Source organism: Sprattus sprattus, assembly GCF_963457725.1.
Source record: "Sprattus sprattus genome assembly, chromosome: 11".
Taxonomy (NCBI): domain Eukaryota; kingdom Metazoa; phylum Chordata; class Actinopteri; order Clupeiformes; family Clupeidae; genus Sprattus; species Sprattus sprattus.
In genome coordinates this window covers 23832915-23851996 of record NC_137909.1, presented here as the reverse complement: position 1 = coordinate 23851996, position 19082 = coordinate 23832915, and the positions used below count along the sequence as shown (strand labels likewise).

Genomic DNA, 19082 nt, shown 5'->3' with positions numbered 1-19082 from the left:
GTCCAAAGTGTGTGTGTGTGTGTGTGTGTGTGTGTGTGTGTGTGTGTATGCTGCCTTTCAACTCCTCAGTTACTAGTATGAATGAAAAGTTAGAAAAGTGACCAGGAAAATCTCTCTCAAGCACAGTCACACATACACACACACACACACACACACACACACACACACACACACACACACACGTCAAGTGTTGTTCTTACTACTACATTTCCAAATGCCTTCTTGCAGTGTCTCTTCTTAATGACTCATACCCAAATCATGGTGTGGTTGATGTTTTATTTTTAATACCTTTTTTACTTGTGTGTTTTTAATGTTAACATAATAAAAATGTATTTATATAAGCCCTCTTGAGCATGGTGACATTATTGATCCGTGTCATTTTTTTCTTTCCTTTAAAAAAAACAAACTAATACTTCTCTCTAACGTATTTCTTACCAAATGAGCGCTAACCGCTGTTTTAAAAAGATCAGTGCAACCATAGATCTCTCACACAAACACACACACACACTCCCATACTGAAATACATACACACAGAAATGTACACACATACAGACAAGCCAGCTATTGGCTCTGAATATTAAGCAGTGGATTAGAGAGCGGTTGCTCCTCGTGTGCATGGTAACAGTGGGGTTGGGGCGGGGGGGGGGGGGGGGGGCATATGCCACAGTCACTTCACCGGAGTGACAAACCCTTCCCAGAGCACAGACACACCTGACAGGGTCACCTGCGTTTACAAACGAACCCTTGGGGCTAATCAACTAATTACATTGAGCTGAACATTAACTATTGATCGACACTGATTTTAACTAATCAAGGCGCCTCTTTGCAGATACTACATTTAGTTTATCTGTGATCTGTAAGCCGGCATGCCAACATTTAGCAAGGAATATTAAGTGAAGGACATTGTTATATTATAGTTCAACGCTCAATTATATCATGCCGTGAATATAGTGATACGTCAGGGAGGGCACTTACACAAGCACAGAAGGCAACTATTATACCAGTGAGCGAAAAATAAAATGTGCAATTTCTTTTTGCCCATTATGCCTTGTCAGAACATCCTGGGTAGCAGCCAGATCATAAATATGGAGATCCTTACTTTCTGACAAGTTCTCCATCCCACACAATTCTATTCATGGAACTTGTGAAATGTAATGTTTTACCACATCAATCTCACGGGATATTTAATGGCACACATACTGCATGTAGCAGGCATTGTTAAGATGTTACATAACTATTCACCAACACCTAGGGTGTGGAGTGGACAAAAGTTTTCAGGAATTTGACTCTTAACAGGAACAATGGACAGAACCAGTCATGTAGAGATGTTTACCAACACACACACGCAAAATATTGGACTGAAAATAACCATTCTTACTCAGGGGAAGTAAGAATATCTGTACTAAGTGTCGGGTGACGTAGTTGTCCTAATACTTTTTACAGCCTACACAGCATGGTGAGGCTCAGTATGTTTGAGTCTTATGAGGTGCACTCTGATTAAATAGCTTAGATCGCACTCTCCAGCCAGTGCATACTTCATGCTTCCTCTCCTGCTTGGCTGCTAATGAACAAGAAACTGACTGACCTAGGGTGTCTAATTTCAGGCGAGTACTTACTGAACTACTCTCCTACTAGTAAACTACAGAGCATTGTCCGAAATACTCTTTCCCTTGAGGTACCCATAGTGTAACAGAAACACATGGAATACTGATGCTCATTAATCAGTGAAAAACCTTCAACTTGTTAAATACACACACAGATAAGCAACAAAGCATCCTGCCAGAAAGAATAAACCGTAATCGCATAGGTGTGCTCAGCTAGTTAAATAGCATACTAGTAGCAGCCGTAAAAACAAGGTTTCACAGGTTGTCTTGGAAACCCGTCAGAGTCAGAGATGCATCAGCGTCAGCATCAGCATCAGCTAATGTTCAGTGGGTCAGTAACCCTGGCCGGTGCCCAAAGTCTTCATCCCAAAATGCTGACTCTGTAACGGAGACTAATACCAAAGTCCTTATTGGCAAGTCTCGCCACTCGGCAGACATCTTGGCAACACTTCCGGGCAGCTATTTTGGGCCAAAAAAAGATCATGGGTCTCTAAATGAATGGGTAGAGATCCGTAATTCCACATAGGATGGTCAAACAGACATTTAAAGTCTAGCATGTGAATCTGCATTTATAAATACAATAAACAGTGTAAAAATGTTTTCCCCAACCGGTCAAATAAAGCTTAAAAAAAAATTATATTCTTGCTAGATTATTGTTGACTTGTTCACTGTGCATGCACCAAATTATGCGGCATAGCTATTGCTATGGTAACAGTGGAAATAAACTGTATGTTCATAAGGGCGAAAGGTCAGTTTTGCTTTTTCCAACAATGTGTTTGGCTGTTTATAATACAGAGTAGGACTTCAAGTTACAAATCCACCATGTTTAGCGTTACAGATTCCCCATTCCCCATTTGTCTCCTCCCTTAAGATTGTCTCTGCTAAAACTACCTGTGGTAGCGGTCATCTTGCCGTGCATCTGTATTAAAATATTTTTGCTTACATTGGTGAGAACATGGAATCTCAGTGGATGAATAGACCCCAGGAATAATAACTCATCCCTTATGGCGCCTATTATAATGTATGATGTAAACTGTACCACCACATAAACCCAAAGAACCCTGTAGACAGAAATGAGAGGCCAGATATGGGATTATTGTAGACTGTGCTTTATTATTGGGCTAAGCGGAGACGCATCATTCAGTAAAATTACAAAAAGAGTCCAAGGACCACAGAAATGCACTGATTGGAGAAACGGCAGGAGCAGCAAAGCGCTCTGACCAATCAAAGTCCTGTACCAATTATGATTAACCAATCTCACGCCAAGCCTCACCATGATTGACAGGCTGGCACTCCACACACAACACTCTGCCCTCCTCCACTGTGCTGAGAGAAAAAAGATTGTTTCTGTGTAAATTTGTTTGAGTTGCTCATCAACCTACATGTATTTATGTTTCAATCCTGTATGTAAGACCAGTGGCTTGTTTGAAATCAGAAGTAAGATTAGCAGAAAAATATGATAGAGCAAATTCTGCAATTTTTGAAAGGTGAACTGCAGGCTTTCTATTTTTTTTTCTTTTTTTTTTCATGATAGGAGCGGAGCGATGTGTGTGGAAAAGAAAATGGACGGCACATTTCTGATCGACACAGAGACAGTAGAACAGCAGAGTAGAGCAGAACGTTACTGTAGAACGTTATGAAGAACAACATTATGTGGGCGTGTGGAACGTCCCCCAGTAAAATGATGACCCTGCCTCTGACCAATGCCTGTTTCATAATATAAAACATCTTCAAAAATATATTTTCCCAAAAAATGGCTTCCTCTTCAAAGCACAAACTCATAACCTCGTTAAAAAATGCAATCTGTAATAAATAATGAAATAAATAAAACATACATACACACATACATTCACACATACGTACGCAGCACTCGCCCCAGGCAGAAATAAATAAATTAACATGTGAAAAAAAAAATACAACCGTAGAAATTAAACTGAAATCAACAGAGCATGTAGGCATAACTGGTTTCTCAACGCATACGAACGCATGTTAAGTATTTCCATCTGATTGAACTGGGTGCTCTCCCCATCTGCACACTCTATTTGCCCCTCCCGACCCCACCCCCCCACGTCACAATCCGGTGGCCTCAATGTTCCCCTGCTTTCATTTAGAGATTTCACATTTTTATTTATGGTATTACCTTTTTTTTTATTTGTCTTTATTTCAGTATTTAAAGTGATTCATTTTCATCCAGTCCTCATAGATAGAAGAAAAAAGTCCTATAAAATATGCAAACCTATGTACAGAGGAAAAGAGAGCCCCAAAAAAGAAACATTTACAGTATATTCATCAGTTTATGTATATATTTATATATTTATATTTATAATAAATCCTCATCTGGCTTCTTGGTTGCCTGTTTACCATTATATTTCTCTGGACTGTTTATGCAAACAGTTGCAGCATTACTGATGGAGGTGGTTTGATAGCAGAAAGGGAAAGCAAAAGAGAAGAGAAGAGAAGAGAAGAGAAGAGAAGAGAAGAGAAGAGAAGAGAAGAGAAGAGAAGAGAAGATGTGAGGCGTGGCGTGTTTCAGTAGAGGACTTAAGGAGCATGTCTCATGATGTAGGCCACAGCCATGCATGTCTCATGATGTAGGCTACAGCCATGCATGTCTCATGATGTAGGCTACAGCCATGCATGTCTCATGATGTAGGCTACAGCCATGCAAGTCTCATGATGTAGGCTACAGCCATGCATGTCTCATGATGTAGGCTACAGCCATGCATGTCTCATGATGTAGGCTACAGCCATGCATGTCTCATGATGTAGGCTACAGCCATGCATGTCTCATGATGTAGACCACAGCAATGCATGTCTCATGATGTAGGCTACAGCCATGCATGTCTTATGATGTAGGCTACAGCCATGCATGTCTCATGATGTAGGCTACAGCCATGCATGTCTCATGATGTAGGCTACAGCCATGCATATCTCATGATGTAGGCTACAGCCATGCAAGGGCATGCCATCAAAGGCTGTTCTATTTGGAATCCTTTCAAAAACAGCAGCGGAATGCAGCCTTCATCGTGAGGAAAGGCAAGAACGCAACTGGTGTTCCTTCAGTTGCCTAAAATGGGCTTAAATTGACATCTGGGAATCCATGTCTATGCCCTGTTTACCACGAATATTCATCTTCCAAAATGTACGGTTGATGTTTTTTTTTTAGTTAGTTGGTTTTTTTTGTCTTTTAATAATCATTAATTCAACCCTGCAAGTGTGGCCAAACGTAAGTTGTACTGAAGTTGTTTTATGTTATTTATAAGGTGAAAGTTAAGATTTTGGTGTGAAATAGGAAATCCCACATGATGTCATATGACCAAACCGACTCATGCGGGGTCTTAAACTTAGCATAAACTATATCTATATAACAGTGATACTACAAATTTGCACATGAAAATACTGTTGCTGCAACCCACCACATGAGACATGCTTGCTATAAGAACTTGAGTATGATTTCAGCAGTGATACTGAGAGGCAGAATTAAAACAGAGAATACTGTCAGAGACAGGCCTAAAAGTCAAAACAAAGGAAATAAAAGAGATCGATCCTGTCATAGTTGTGAGGTATGAATGATGTGTGAGACATTCTTGGAGGTGATCTCTGCAATGTCACTCTGGCAGGAAAGTATGAAACAGGAAGTGCAAGATATAGCCAATGAGAGGGGTTGATAATATGCAGGTGCTTTAAAACCTCTCACCATCCTGTTCTTCCACTATCTAGAGTATCGTTTGCAGGACTTTCAAACACCTCCCTTTTTCTTGGTAACTGCGGAAGCAATCAGCCATGCAACACCTGCAAACCTCCTGGGTCCACCTAAGCCATTCGTCAGGCAATGCTCAGCGATCAGTGAAAGTCACATTCGATTCCACATGACCTTTTTTTCCCCCCCTTATCAATACACCCTTCCTCTGAATTCATGCTGTGGAACTTCCCATAGACCCAAACACATACAGTAGCTTCAACTACTTCCTCGTTCTGAGCTATGTGCTAATTTAGCGTCAAGCAAATCCGGTGATGAGCAGTTGGCTCCCTCTCTGGGTGGCTCCTGTAAACATACTGCTTGGGTGGAGTCTGTTGTTGTAAATACCTTTTGTGAGCAGAAAACGGAACTTAATGCCCTGTTCGTGTTCAGTGTCACCATAGACCTATGTGACAGCTAAAAAAAAGGCTCAAGGCTTTGAGTGCCAGGCGAGAGAATATCCTACATTAAATGCTAGCTAACTATTAGGCTTAAACGTTTTTTTTTTTCGTGTGTGTGTGTTTTTTTTGTCTTTATTTATTTCTTTATTTATATATTTTTTGCAGCTCTGTTTGGACTAGATTGTTGCCGTAGCGGGCTTGACATCAAGTTAACGGAAGCTGCGTGTGACGCTAACGAACACAGTGTTTGCATGTCACGCTATCAGGACAGTGCGGAAAAGGCCTACAGTCTAAGCGCACCCAGGAGAGGCCCAAATGATGACCATCACATCAGACTTCCCGCTTTTACAAGAGCACTGGTCGTGAGTTTGTGTGTTTGTATGTATACTGTATGCATGTGTGTTTAACACCCTGTGTGTATGTTTTTTTTTGGTGTGTGTGTGTGTCTGTGTGTGTGTGTGTGTGTGTGCATGTGTTCACTGTGTGTACGTCAAGTCTACTTGGCAAAAGAGGCAGATATGCTTAGGATATTGTGTAAAGTCTTTTCTCTCGAAAGGAAAGAAGTCGAAAAAAGGAAAAATATCCTGATTCTCGAGCCTGACTCTCTTCAAGTCTTCCTTAATAAGAAGAGGCCTTTTTGCGATTTTTTTCTTCTTTGAAGTAGCATATACAGTTATATACATATACAGTAATAATATACACACTTGTCCCGTGTGCGTTGGCATATATGTTGTCGTCAGAGAGAGGAATGCCTGCTGAGTGGGAGCTGCCAGGTGTGTGACTCTTCCCAGGGTTAAGACCAAGCAGAGCAAGTGCTTCAGACTTCAGCTAAAATCTACAAAAAAGTACAGCTCTACCTAATCGAATAGCCGTTTTTCTAGATATATACACACATATATAAAATATATGCATATAAATACATATATGGGTTTCAGGATTAATATCCATGTATCCATATATATATGTGTGTTATCGTACACGTCAGTATATATATGAATACATTTTTTTTAGCTTGAATGTTTTCGCTATACATATATATCTATATGTACTGTAAATATAAAGGAGTTTGTATATTTCAAACCGTTTAGCGGTGGTTTCTTAACTACAAGGTTAGGATGTGCAGATATAAAAGGTAAGGCTGCGACAGCAACAACCCTCCCCATGCACCCCCACCTCCTGGACAGGAGGAGGAACAAACAAACCCAAAAAAATCAAGAGAAAAAAATAAATACTTTTTCATTTTTGTAGCAGTAAGTTGTAAACTAGCGAAGTGAGTGACCCACCACAGGGTCATCTGAAATAGTTTTGCCAGTATTCAAAAGCATATCAGCAATATATATATATGTATGTTTTATACATATATTTATAGAGAGTCTACTTATACATTTTTTTTTCTTTAAATACAACTCTTTGAACTGATTGGCACAGCGAAAGAGATGCAGTGGTCCGACATATGTTACAGCTATGAGTCTTTTAGCAGTAAAAAGGCTTGGTCTTTTGGTCCCTAAACAACTAAGGAATGACAGGTAAGTCTCCCAGGGGGACTGTTGCTGTTGCTCTGGCAACCGTGGCCCCTGGAAACAGACAGGCACTCCAAGATAAAGATGGCCATCCCAGAAAAACGAAACAAAGTCTGTGTCCTGAATCGTCACCTCCTTCAAAATGTTCCCTCTTTCTCCAAAAAGTTTCTCATTTTTTCTCATTGTCTTCAACTTCTTCTAAAATTGTTAAAAAGAGTCTTTTTTTTCTCCTCACAAAGACAAACCCCAAGAGTAAAAGTCTATATCAGTTTTCTTAAAAGTTCATTTGTTTCTTTTTGCTTTCTTTTTTCATTTCTTCATTAATTTATCTAGTTATTTTTTAAGTAATAATTCCATATGGTCCTATGAGATGGGTCTTCTCCAGGCAGATGGTGACAGAAAGGGAAGGTCCTGGCGAGACCCAAAGCATCCTGGTTCTTGGGGGGTGGGGGGGGAGGGTGGGATGGGGAGGGGAGGGGAGGGGTTGGGGGTGTTGGTGGAGGGTGTCCCAGCTGTGGAGTCCTCTCTGGGGGCTGGCTCTTCGGCATCCACGGTCAGCCCATCTCCATCTGAAGCTCAACTCCCCAGCACAATCTGGTCCTTTTTTTGTTTGTTTGTTTGTTTTCTTTTGATGTCAACGACGTTTTTGTCATGTTGTCAACGTGTGGTCCAGCTCTACAAAAACCTGAAAGACAGTCAATCTTTTAGTCACTTAGTCTGTCATTACATCAATCAAAAACTGGCATGTATGACTCTCTGAATCCCCAGGAGTCTGGGGCTAGATTCCGGCATTTTGTGACATATGTAGGTTTAAAAAAAATTAAAAGTCACTTATCTAAATGTCTTTTAAAAACTGTAGTTCTGCTCAGTACGTTTTTGGCGGTTTAGACCTTGTGTTGTTCTCTTCTCTTCAGGCCCTACCTGCAACCCCTGCTTTTTTTTTGCGCTGTTGTTGACATTTATCGAGTGCTGTCGTCGTCAGGTGACAAAACAGAATGGCGTAACCCTGGACGCCTCAGTGAGGGTGTAACAGCGCGATAACTCGGCCAAGTTAAGGGCATTAGTCGGGCGAAATAAATGGCTCCGCATCGATCCTCTATCACTGAGATGGAGGGCGCAGAGCAGCCGGAGAGATATGAGACATACGCATGCCAGCGAGCAGATTCATGCTTCTCCACCTGCCTCTGTCTGCCTCAGAGGACGACACCATGATGTCTGACTCCCCTCCCCTCCCGTCCCCTCCCCTCCCCTCCCCTACCCCGCCCCTCCCCTCCGTTCCCTTTCTTTACCCAGTGCTATCACTACAACAATTTGGATCACTTTACGTGTTCAGTTTGTAAAAAAAAAAATACATAACGAACACCAGTGTTCACAACACTGCTGATTAAAGCTAAAATTGCAATTTTGTTCTTAAAAATGTAAGCATAAGCGTCTGTAGGATTGAAAAAGTTTGACTTCACATTTTGTGACCTCTTTTATTGGGTTGCTAAATGCTATTGAGATCTAAGTGGACTTGGCAGCAGACTGATCTGACTAAGTCAATTGAATTGGTGAATTAAAAGGTAAATGATGTGGTGCTATTCCTCTCCACAAACTACTCAAAGCCAGGGGTTGTCACTCCTGTTTTCAGGAACCCTGAAAGCAGCAGGTTAAAGGTGCCTGTCTTCTCTGCCGTGCATGACGGAACTCATTTGAATATTGTAAAAACCTTTAATTAGCAAAGACAAGTGAGCTACGTGGCGAGTGCCAAGCATGAGATGAAAAAAAAATATATTAAAATAATCACGGCCGTTGCAATGATCTTGAGTGCTGAGTTGCAGCAACACATCCTCAGTAAAACTCGCCTGTAAACTAATCTGTGTCACGATCTTCACGATAATCCGTAATGGTCTAAACCCACAACAGTGTTCCGTTGTAGGACGCATGAAGATGAGTTTAGTGGGGTCCCTCCAAGACACTAAAAATATCCTTTCCCATGTCATGCTGAGAGGTCCACTCTGGGATCCAGAACACCGAAGTGAATTTGAGCTTTACCTGTTCCCTGTGCACAGCGGTGGAGCCCCGCCCCCAGGGTGGAGGGGCGGTGAGGGGGGCGGGGTTAATATGGGCGATTGGCGTCCTTCGGCCTCTTGAGCTGCACCTTCAGCCTCTTCATGCCGATCTGGAAGCCGTTCATGGACTGGATGGCAGCCTGAGCACTGCCTGGATTATCGAAGCTCACAAAGCCTGTGTGAGGAATGGAAGGAATGGAGAGATAGAGAGATATATAGAGAGAGAGAGAGAGAGAGGGAGAGAGATAGGGAGAGAGAGAGAGAGAAAGTGAAAGAGAGAGAAATGGAGACAGAAAAGGCACGAGAGGTTAGCACCAGATAGAAGAAATGGGGGACCAAGAAAGATGAAGACAGAATAAAGAGTTAGCAAATGGACAAAGGAGACAAAGAGAAGGAGAGAATGAATGTCGGATGGACACAAAAGCGATGATCAGAAAGAGAGTAAGAAGATGGAGAGAGGGAGAGAGAGAAAGAGAGAGAGAGGGGCAGCAAACACAAGTTACTTTGGATTTCACACTAATCACTAGTACACACATCCATTGAACAAGCAGCATTAGGCAGTACACAGTCAACAACAGGTAAGATATGCAACAACAATGGCAATACGATATACAACATCAGATCATTAAACCACAGCACAAATACTTAACATGCAAAACTACACCACCATTAACACAGCAAACAGGGTCAACTAACATCACTTCAAAATGCTACTGAACTGGACCCATTTATCAGATTACACACAGGTCTATTTAAATCAGATTTACTGACAAGGCCCACAGATCTTTTGGTGAGATTGTATTGTGGATCTATGTAGATGAATAGCATTAACCGGAGATATCTTTGGGCTAAATCTGGCAGATCTACAAATGTGTTAGTAAAAGCAGCGCCATCCCTGCAAGTGAAGTGAGAATTATGCATACAAAAAGAGACTAAATACATCTTGAAATGTGACATTTATGGCATGTAATATCAGGTTAAAGTTTCACACAATCTGGAAAAAAACACACTTGGTAATCATCAGTGAAAAACAGCAAAGGCTTTTGTCAAGGTGTCAAAGATGTTGTGATGCTGTTGTCTGATGCAAGGGGCATACAACCCAAGTTCATGTGCTGTTTCACTTTAGCTTAGCATCAAACAGCACACGTCTGCAGCTTTGCTATGTTCAATACAGTAAAGCCTAAGTCAAAACCACTAATAAATGCTTGTAATAACGTATCTGTCTGCTGAGGCATATGCAGATGACATTTATTAATATAGTATTTTACATTATGGGTTGTGTGTATCATAAAACAGTGACTTCCCACATGATGTTATATACAGTTGAGCTTATGAGCAGACAAAAGATATGAAAGGCACTCAACACACGCCGAAGAGAAGAGACTCATGGGAGGCCGTCCCTACGCTGCTACGCTCTACTCTCAGACGCTATTTCCTGATTTGCTGCGTGCGGTTGTCTCCCCGGGTTAGGACCCGACACGCGCAGCCCCGTATGAAACGGGGAGGTTGGACACAATTCCCTCGCTCGCTGTGAAATTGCCTGGAATGAGACTTTTCTTTGGTGGCATCATATCTCATTTCATGCCCAATTAGTGTCCGTTAACGAAATCTGCGAGATGATTTCCTGCACCTGATCTCTGGTTAATGGCTTTGTGCCGCTGCGGATGGAACGTCTAGAGGAGAAAAATACATGTTTGTTTTAAAGGGAGAGGGCTGGAAAGGAAGTAGGTAAGCGATGAAGAGGTGAAATGTTTTCCAATACCAGCATGCTGTAAACTTACTGAGAGAAAAGACAAAAAAAAAAGCGCAAAAAATTATCCTGAAACAACTCCGTTCCTTCCGCCACTACTAATTCAAGCCTATTGTAATTTGAACGTAATAGCTGTTAATATTTATATGTAATTTGTTCGTCCCCTGAGTCGATCATACTTCATTGAGGCTGGGTGCGTTTAAGAGGATGGCTGCCTCAAGTATCAAACAGGCATGACATTAGTGTCAAATCTGGGCAATTGCTTAGCGTTAAGGACACACTGCAAGATGTCTTTTTATCACATCTAAAGATTTGTAGCCTGCCATTCCCATACATAAATGCATTTATAAGCTCCTATATTTTTTTTCCAAATATGCACATTCAGGTAAATCGAACAGTGAATCCTGACATCTTTATCAGAGCAAACCTAAATGGCCAGGGGTATAAAAATGACAACAAATTCCCTCCTGTCCACCTGCAAACTGCACATAACAAGGTTGCTGATGGGGCCTGATGCTGTGGAGACTATTATCACAAATCTGTCACTGCCTGTCTGTCACTCATGCCCAACCCTGACATCACACTATTTCGCTTGGCCCCATAGAAATGCCTTTTTTAGGACACTTTCCACAAGACAAGGAATATTTGTATCTATGGAAAAGGATTCAGGTAGAACCTTTTCTTTCAAAGGTTATGTATTCTAAACGTTTGATTTGGGAACCGGCTCCGTCCAAAAGAGTTCTTTAAGAGTTCCTTGCTGTGAGGGCCAACGGCTTTTCCCAAAAAAAGTGTTCTGAAAGAGCGCCCTCATTTCAGGGTTCTCAGCAGAAATATAAAGTTTCTATGGGGGCCAAGCAAAGAGTCTGCTCTGCAATAGTGCCCTGTCGGCTCCTGAGTACGAATATCCGCGCTTGTCCAAACCGGCTGAAACGAGACGGGTTGAGACCTGGCTGTGGTGAGGAAATGAGGTCAGTGGAGTCATTAGTGAGAGAGTAGTGATGGATCAAGAGTCAGAAGGAAGCTGTTACAGTTCTTTTTGTTTTGTTTAAGTGGCTTAGCGTTTTTACCCACCAAAGCATTTACTTTGGTTTGTCGCGCGATCCACAAACACTTTGGAGGAGATGACATTACCGAAAGGCAGGAACATCTGCATGAGTTCGCCATCCCCAAACTCCTGAGGAAGGTGATAGATGAACAGGTTACAGCCTTCCGGCCCTGCAGAAGAGGTGAGAGGGAGGGGGAGAGAGGGAGGGGGAGAGAGGGAGAGGGAGAGAGGGAGGGGGAGAGAGGGAGGGGGAGAGAGAAGAAAAAACAAGCACAGAGAGAGAGACAGAGAGAGAGAGATAGAGGAAGGAACAGAGCTTTAGAGTGGAGTTTACTTTAAGCGTTTACTGGGTTAAACAAGTTTGCTGTAGATTTGTGAGTATTGAAAATGCTAAATCTAAACCACCTTAATAACATTAAAATAAAACTGAATTTATAGGCAATACCTGCAAAAAGGACCCAAGGTGCACATACAGCAACATTTCTGGATACAACCAAATTTCTGGATATAACCCCCCTCAACACACACACGCAACATTAGTACATAGCCTCTATTGATTGAAAACTTAAATGGTATTTTCCTCCCGTTGCATCAGTAGTACTGGAGAGTGGGTACAGATCCCTCATGAAGTCGAGTGTCTGTGTGACTATCCCACTGGCTAAAGACATTAGCCCATCTCATCAGAGGAAGTCAATGGGGGAGGCTACGGTGAGCGCTGATGGCTACTTAAGAAGCCCCTCAGAGGAAGCTTGTGCTAAAGCGCCGCCTGGCACGAGGTATTAAGACGACTGGGCAACACTTTAAATTATAAACACTCTCTTCATAATGCATTTAATAGAAGCCTCTTAATAATACATTTTATGTTCCAACCCGCCTCACGATATATTTAATGTAGAAGGCGATGCCAATGTATTGAGAGCAAACTCAGACTGACTCTAAAGACTGGCCTGAGAAGGGGAAATAAAACACACAAAGTTTTGAAAGCTTGCAGTTCCTACACAGAGCAAGCCAAACAGTGATTAATTATTCCTTGAATTACGTTATCATCTCCAGCTGGGACAAAGGCAAATTAGATTGCGAGTACAGGTAAACACAGTAATGCATATAACTAAGGGTAAATATAATAATGTTCATTAAGAAATACCATAGCCATTGTTCACTCCTGTTATATAAGAACAGTTTGACAGAAATTTGCATGATAGAAAAATAATCTAAAGCATAAATCATATCAGTGAGGAGAGTGAATAAATTACCTTCTGGAAGGTGAGAGGGTATATGCTATGCGTAATAGGAATTTAAATCAAAGTGTTGCTCTGTGTTTGACTGTGTCTGTGAGAAACAAGGAGAGGTGGCTCAAGAAGAAGACGAGTAGAAGGGAAACATGCAAAGCGTGACATAATGGGTCATATTTGAAGTGCAGTTCTTGAGCATTAACATGCTGATATCAGCCATGTTCTTTTTAAGTTCTTGGAGAACACTCCCTTAAAAGAACCCCAAAAAATAAATTCAAGCAAACTAAATTCTGTTACAAATCGAGCAGTTTCTTTTCAACTAGCAAGACCAGCTGTGTCGTCACATAAACTCCAGACGATTGCCCTCAGCCGTACCTTCCTTTAAGTAGCTTCAGAGTCTATATAATTAAAACTTAAGCAACTGAATTGTAAAAAAATATATACCTGTGATATGAACAGGTGCTGCTACACTCTCCACTTACGGTGAGTAATAATACGTACTCCCTTGAGAAATACATTGTATTAAAACCTCAAATTGATTAGAATATTAATGAATTACTGACATTGGGCCTGAGGTCATCTAAAATAAGGTGAAACCACAGCCCTTGAATCAGTGCGTAACACATCAAATTTTGATGTCCTGAAAGAGTGGGCATGGCTGGAACAGAACACCTTGCTTTGTTCTACAGTCCGTAGAGGTCTAGAGACACACATGCATCTCACATATTGTTCTTTGTTCAATATTTATCTGAAGCTTCATAATGTATGTCTGACATACTGCTGGCCTTGCCTTTGTAAGTTCAAACAAAGGCTGGACATGCTGTCATGCATAAAGTATGTTCACCTGATCTGGAATGAGGTTACTTGTTGGAGTTTATGTGTGTGTGTGTGTGTGTGTGTGTTGTGTTTGCAATGTGCTTTTGTGTGTGTGTGTGTGTGTGTGTGATGTGCGTCTCACCTTCTCTCTGTTGCTGTGGGATGAGGGGAGGAGGCTGGGGAAAGGCCTGGCTGATCTGACCGTATGCTGGGTAGGCTGCTGAGACACACATGTACAGAGGTCAGATTACACACACACACAACACACACACACACACACACACACACACACACACACACACACACACACACACACACACACACACACACACACACACACACACACACACCAATCTCACCGCAAACACATAGACACACACACACACACACACACATAATAAACAAAGCATTTTATTTAAATTCAAGCTGTCAAACAGAACACAATGCATCTGGGTGGGTCTACAGCATCCTTATTACCTGGGTGAAATGCTCCTATTCTGATCCATGGTGAAAAGCATAACTCAGTCCACACAATAAGGGACAGATTTACTGACAAATGTTGTGTTTGCAGAACCTTTTACTCGAGGAAAATAAAATCAATAACATGGGCTGTAATTGCTCATGCTATTCATTTTGGATCAATACATGGCCATTGTGTAAAATGCTTTAGAAAAAAAAGATTTAATCTCAATAGGCAGAATTTTCACATCCAAAGCTATAGCATGGTCAGTGATTTTTGGCTCACAATACTAATACTTTGGAACGCAGCATCACGATAGCAGCTGTGTGTCATATAATCATTTATGTAAACATGTCTAGAGATGTTTAAATGTGCCTGTGTGTGTGTGTGTGTGTGTGTGCGAGTGAGAGAGGGAGAGCGAGTGTGGAGGCTTGATCAACGTGGCGTGGCAGTTGTGAAGTGCTTAGTTTAGCATGGCTGATGCTTTAAAGCAGCACTGTGCTGTGTGAGTGAGCAGCCCCCAGCCCTCAGCCCCCTGCTCTGAGACCCGCCGCTGATTACACACACACTGTCACCTCTCAATCTACCAGACTCTCTCTCTCTCTCTCTCTCACTCTCTCTCTCGCTCTCTCTGTCTATCTCTGTCTCTCTTTTTCTCTGTCTGTCTCTGTCTCTGTGTGTCTTTCTCTCTCTCTTTCTCTTTTTCTGTCTGTTTTTTCCCTCTCTGTCTGTGTGTCTCTGTCTTTCTCTCTCTCTTTCTCTTTTTCTGTCTGTTTTTTCTCTCTCTGTGTGTATCTGTCTTTCTCTCTGTCTCTGTCTTTGTATCTATCTCTCTCTTGCTCTCTCCGTTGCTTTTTATTTCTTCCTGCGTTTCCGTCACGGCACTGTTCTCTCCCTCTCTTACTCACTCTCTCGTCCTCTCTCTGTCTCTATTCACTCGCTCTGAACTCTAAGTCATTCATTCTTTTCCTTTCAATCTGTCTCATAAAACACACACACACACACACACACACACACACACACACACACACACGGTGAGGAACAGACCTGCATACTGCTGAACTCCAGCGTAAGCCTGCTGAAGGGGATCAGCTGCAGTTGGACTCTGAGCTGCAGAGAGAAAGAGAGAGAGAGAGAGAGAAAGAGGGAGTGGGAGGAGAGAGAGAGAGAGAAAGGGAGAGTGGGAAGAGATAGAGAGAGAGAGAGGGAGAGTGGGAAGAGATAGAGAGAGAGAAAGGGAGAGTTGGAGAGTGAGAGAGTGCGACAGAAAATAGATAGAGGAAAAGAGAAAGGTGGAAGAGAAAAAGATGAGAAAGAAAACAAGCAATGCGGCAGCACAAGGTGTGTTTGCTTTGACATCACGCACAAGCCATGGCCTAATGTCTGACTCTATCTCCCCTCTCACCCTCCTTCCCTCCTCTCTCTCTTTCTCTCTGTACTTCCCTTCTCTCTCTCTCCTTTCCCTTCTCCCCCACTTCCTCTACCTCTTCTCTCCCTCCGTCCACTCTTCCCCTAGCCCCCCCCCCCCCTCTTCCTCCATCGCTTCCCCACACAATTAAGATCTCTGGCACAGCTCGGTTCTTCTTGCCAAAAGTTGCCTTAGTGCTGCTCCAAACTTCCAAAGGTACTGAGTGAGTGAGTGCAACGCAGAACAATATAGCTCTGGCCCCACTCACGGTCCATCAATCACAGCTCAGCCTCCACAGCTCACACACACACACGCACGCACGCACGCACGCACGCACGCACGCACGCACGCACGCACGCACGCACGCACGCACGCACGCACACGCACACACTCACACACACACACACACACACACACACACACACACACACACAGTATGACTTACAAAGACATAAGTCTTAGTTTCAGGCTTATTTAAGAGGCTTGTAACCCCCCGCACACCACCCTCCCACCCATACAGACACACACACACACACACACACACACATACACACGCGCGTTCAGCTGCACACCTTACTGAGACATCAGCCACTGTGCCAGGCTTTCAGGCTCATTTAAGAGGCTTGTAACTTGATTCATTTTGCATTCACTCCCATTCATTTTTTATAAGGATTTAAGTATCTGGAAATTGGCACATCTGTTGAAGAAACTTTTTGACAACTATTTGCAAACCCTGTCACAGACTCTGGCACACACACACACACACACACACACACACACACACACACACACACACACACACACACACACACACACACACACACATGCACACAATATTACACATATTTAGAGACAAGATAGATTTTTAGAGGGAAGATATCTGCTCCACCTCTAAAGAAGAAAGGCGACCTCTGTGAACTCTGCCAACTGGATTGCCCTGCAGTGCCATTACAGCATCTACACTACAGACATGACTATAGCTTTTCTATTCACACCATGCATAGAGTGCATCAAGAGTACTCGAAACACAGACAGATCACTTACTCCATTTTAACCATAACACCGTTTGAACATTTTTGATTTTGGCTCACCTTCCTAGAGCTAAACACCAGATCTATGCAAGAAAGCTCAACAGCATGCACACAAGGAAGGACCACGTTAAACGACAAAGTTATAAACACGCGCACACGTACACACACACTTAACAGCGTTACTCCATTTTGCAATTATTCATGCATTTGCTTAGAGACACAAACACACACACACACACACACACATACACACAAACACACACAGGTACCTCACTAATACACAAATACAACACTGAAGGTCGCACTAACAGCCAGACAGGGGAAGCAGGGGGATGTGGGGTAAGGTTGGGGTCGGGCGGGCGGGGAGGTATAGTACAACAGGAGCAGACTGGGGGGGTAGGTGTTGTCTGATACCTTCAGAGAGGGGGGACAGGAAACAGCTGCCCTGCACCCCAAAACAGCTGCGGGGAGCCTTCTCCGAGTCCTCCCTAAACACCACCTCCTGCAAGACTGGAAGACAATCAGAAGAACACTCAGTGTGGCTCTCCTCTCCGGTGGCTCAACCCAGACGACGGCCAGACGCTCGGGCATGGTGGCACATCATTGGCATGCAGACGGGCGGCCATAGGGCTGGCCCAAATCGAAGGCCTGCATCCTGCTTGCTACACTCACACACCGCTCAGACAAACCTCAATCTTCAAAGGGCTTGGCTATGTTAAACGTTTCTGTGTCAAGTCCGAGGAGACAATGCTTGCTCACAAACACACATATACACACACACACACACACACACATTATGATGAAGCTTTGTTCTGTAACCTTGATTACAGTGTTGTGGAGGGTAATTCTGTCAGCATGAATAATGAGATTTGTGTGTGTGTGAGTGTGTGTTTTCTAAATATGCATGTGTAACTAAAATTATTTGTGTGAGGGTTGTTTCCAAGTGAAGTAGGCTATTATCACCACATAAGCTGAGTACACATGTGGATGTCAGTGTCCATGTCTTATTGTATGTATGTATGTATGTATGTATGTATGTATGTATGTATGTATGTATGTATGTATGTATGTATGTATGTATGTATGTATGTATGTATGTATGTATGTATGTATGTATGTATGTATGTATGTATGCACGTAAGTATGCATGTATGTATGTGCACACCTCATATTGTTACATACATAAATACATGATTTTGCCCCATTGCTTACCTGCTCTTGGCCCTCCCAGCAATGTTTGTGTGTGAGTGTGTTTGTGCATAAACGTGTGTGTGAGTGTGTTTGTGCATTAACGTGTGTGAGAGTGTGTTTGTGCATTAACGTGTGTGTGAGTGTGTTTGTGCATAAACGTGTGTGAGAGTGTGTTTGTGCATTAACGTGTGTGAGAGTGTGTTTGCGTGTAAGACATCTGTTTGCTTCTGTGATGTACCTGGGTAGGGGTGTATGCCGTTGGTGAAGCACGCCTCGGCGGGGGGCTGTCCATTGGCCTGCTGGGGGAGGCCAGTGAAGCCGTTGACACTGATGGGGGAGGGGATGCTGGTCACCGTAGGAGCCGTGATACCTGGAGGAGTACTGCCACCTGAGGGGGACGATAGGACAGGTGAGACAAGGTATGTGCACTACTTTTGGTGGAGTGTGTGTGTGTGTGTGTTTGTGTGTGAGTATAGGCATACATCGTTGTGAGTCAGTTTTGCAACATATCTGGATTTTCCCACATGTTAGTTAGTACACATGTGTGATCATATGCAAATGTTAGGTACACTGTGTGTTTGTGTGTGTGTATGCGTTTGTGTGTGTGTGTGTGTGTGTGTGTGTGTGTGTGTCGGAATGCGTGTGTGTGTATGCTTGTGTGTGTGTGTGTGTGTGTGTGTATGTTATACCTGACGTGGGGGTCATAGGGCCTCCTGGCATACCGTTGATGGTGGCCATGTGTTGCATCTGAGCGGCAGCAAAGGCAGCCATGGGGCTCAGGTAGCCACCCTGCCCTACCGATGCCATCAGAGCTGCCTGCTGCTGCACCTGAGA

General features: G+C 42.9%; 1 protein-coding gene across 17 annotated transcripts in view; it reads right to left on the bottom strand.

Moving 5' to 3' along the window:
- Positions 1-9362: 9362 nt before the first annotated feature.
- Positions 9363-19082, bottom strand: part of celf4 (CUGBP, Elav-like family member 4) — a gene marked incomplete at both ends in the record, with an annotated part of 97528 nt that continues 87808 nt past the window's right edge. For 4 of the 17 annotated variants that reach the window (XM_080847909.1, XM_080847910.1, XM_080847918.1 and 1 more), the window contains 6 exons: positions 9363-9490; positions 12197-12280; positions 14301-14378; positions 15648-15728; positions 18487-18636; positions 18938-19076. In XM_080847909.1, the coding sequence (XP_080704035.1) occupies positions 9363-9490; positions 12197-12280; positions 14301-14378; positions 15648-15728; positions 18487-18636; positions 18938-19076 (660 nt within the window). Of the gene's footprint in view, positions 9491-12136; positions 12281-14300; positions 14379-15647; positions 15729-17471; positions 17568-18486; positions 18637-18937; positions 19077-19082 lie in introns of all 17 variants that reach the window. The other 13 variants (XM_080847908.1, XM_080847916.1, XM_080847917.1 and 10 more) reach the window with 7 other exon arrangements.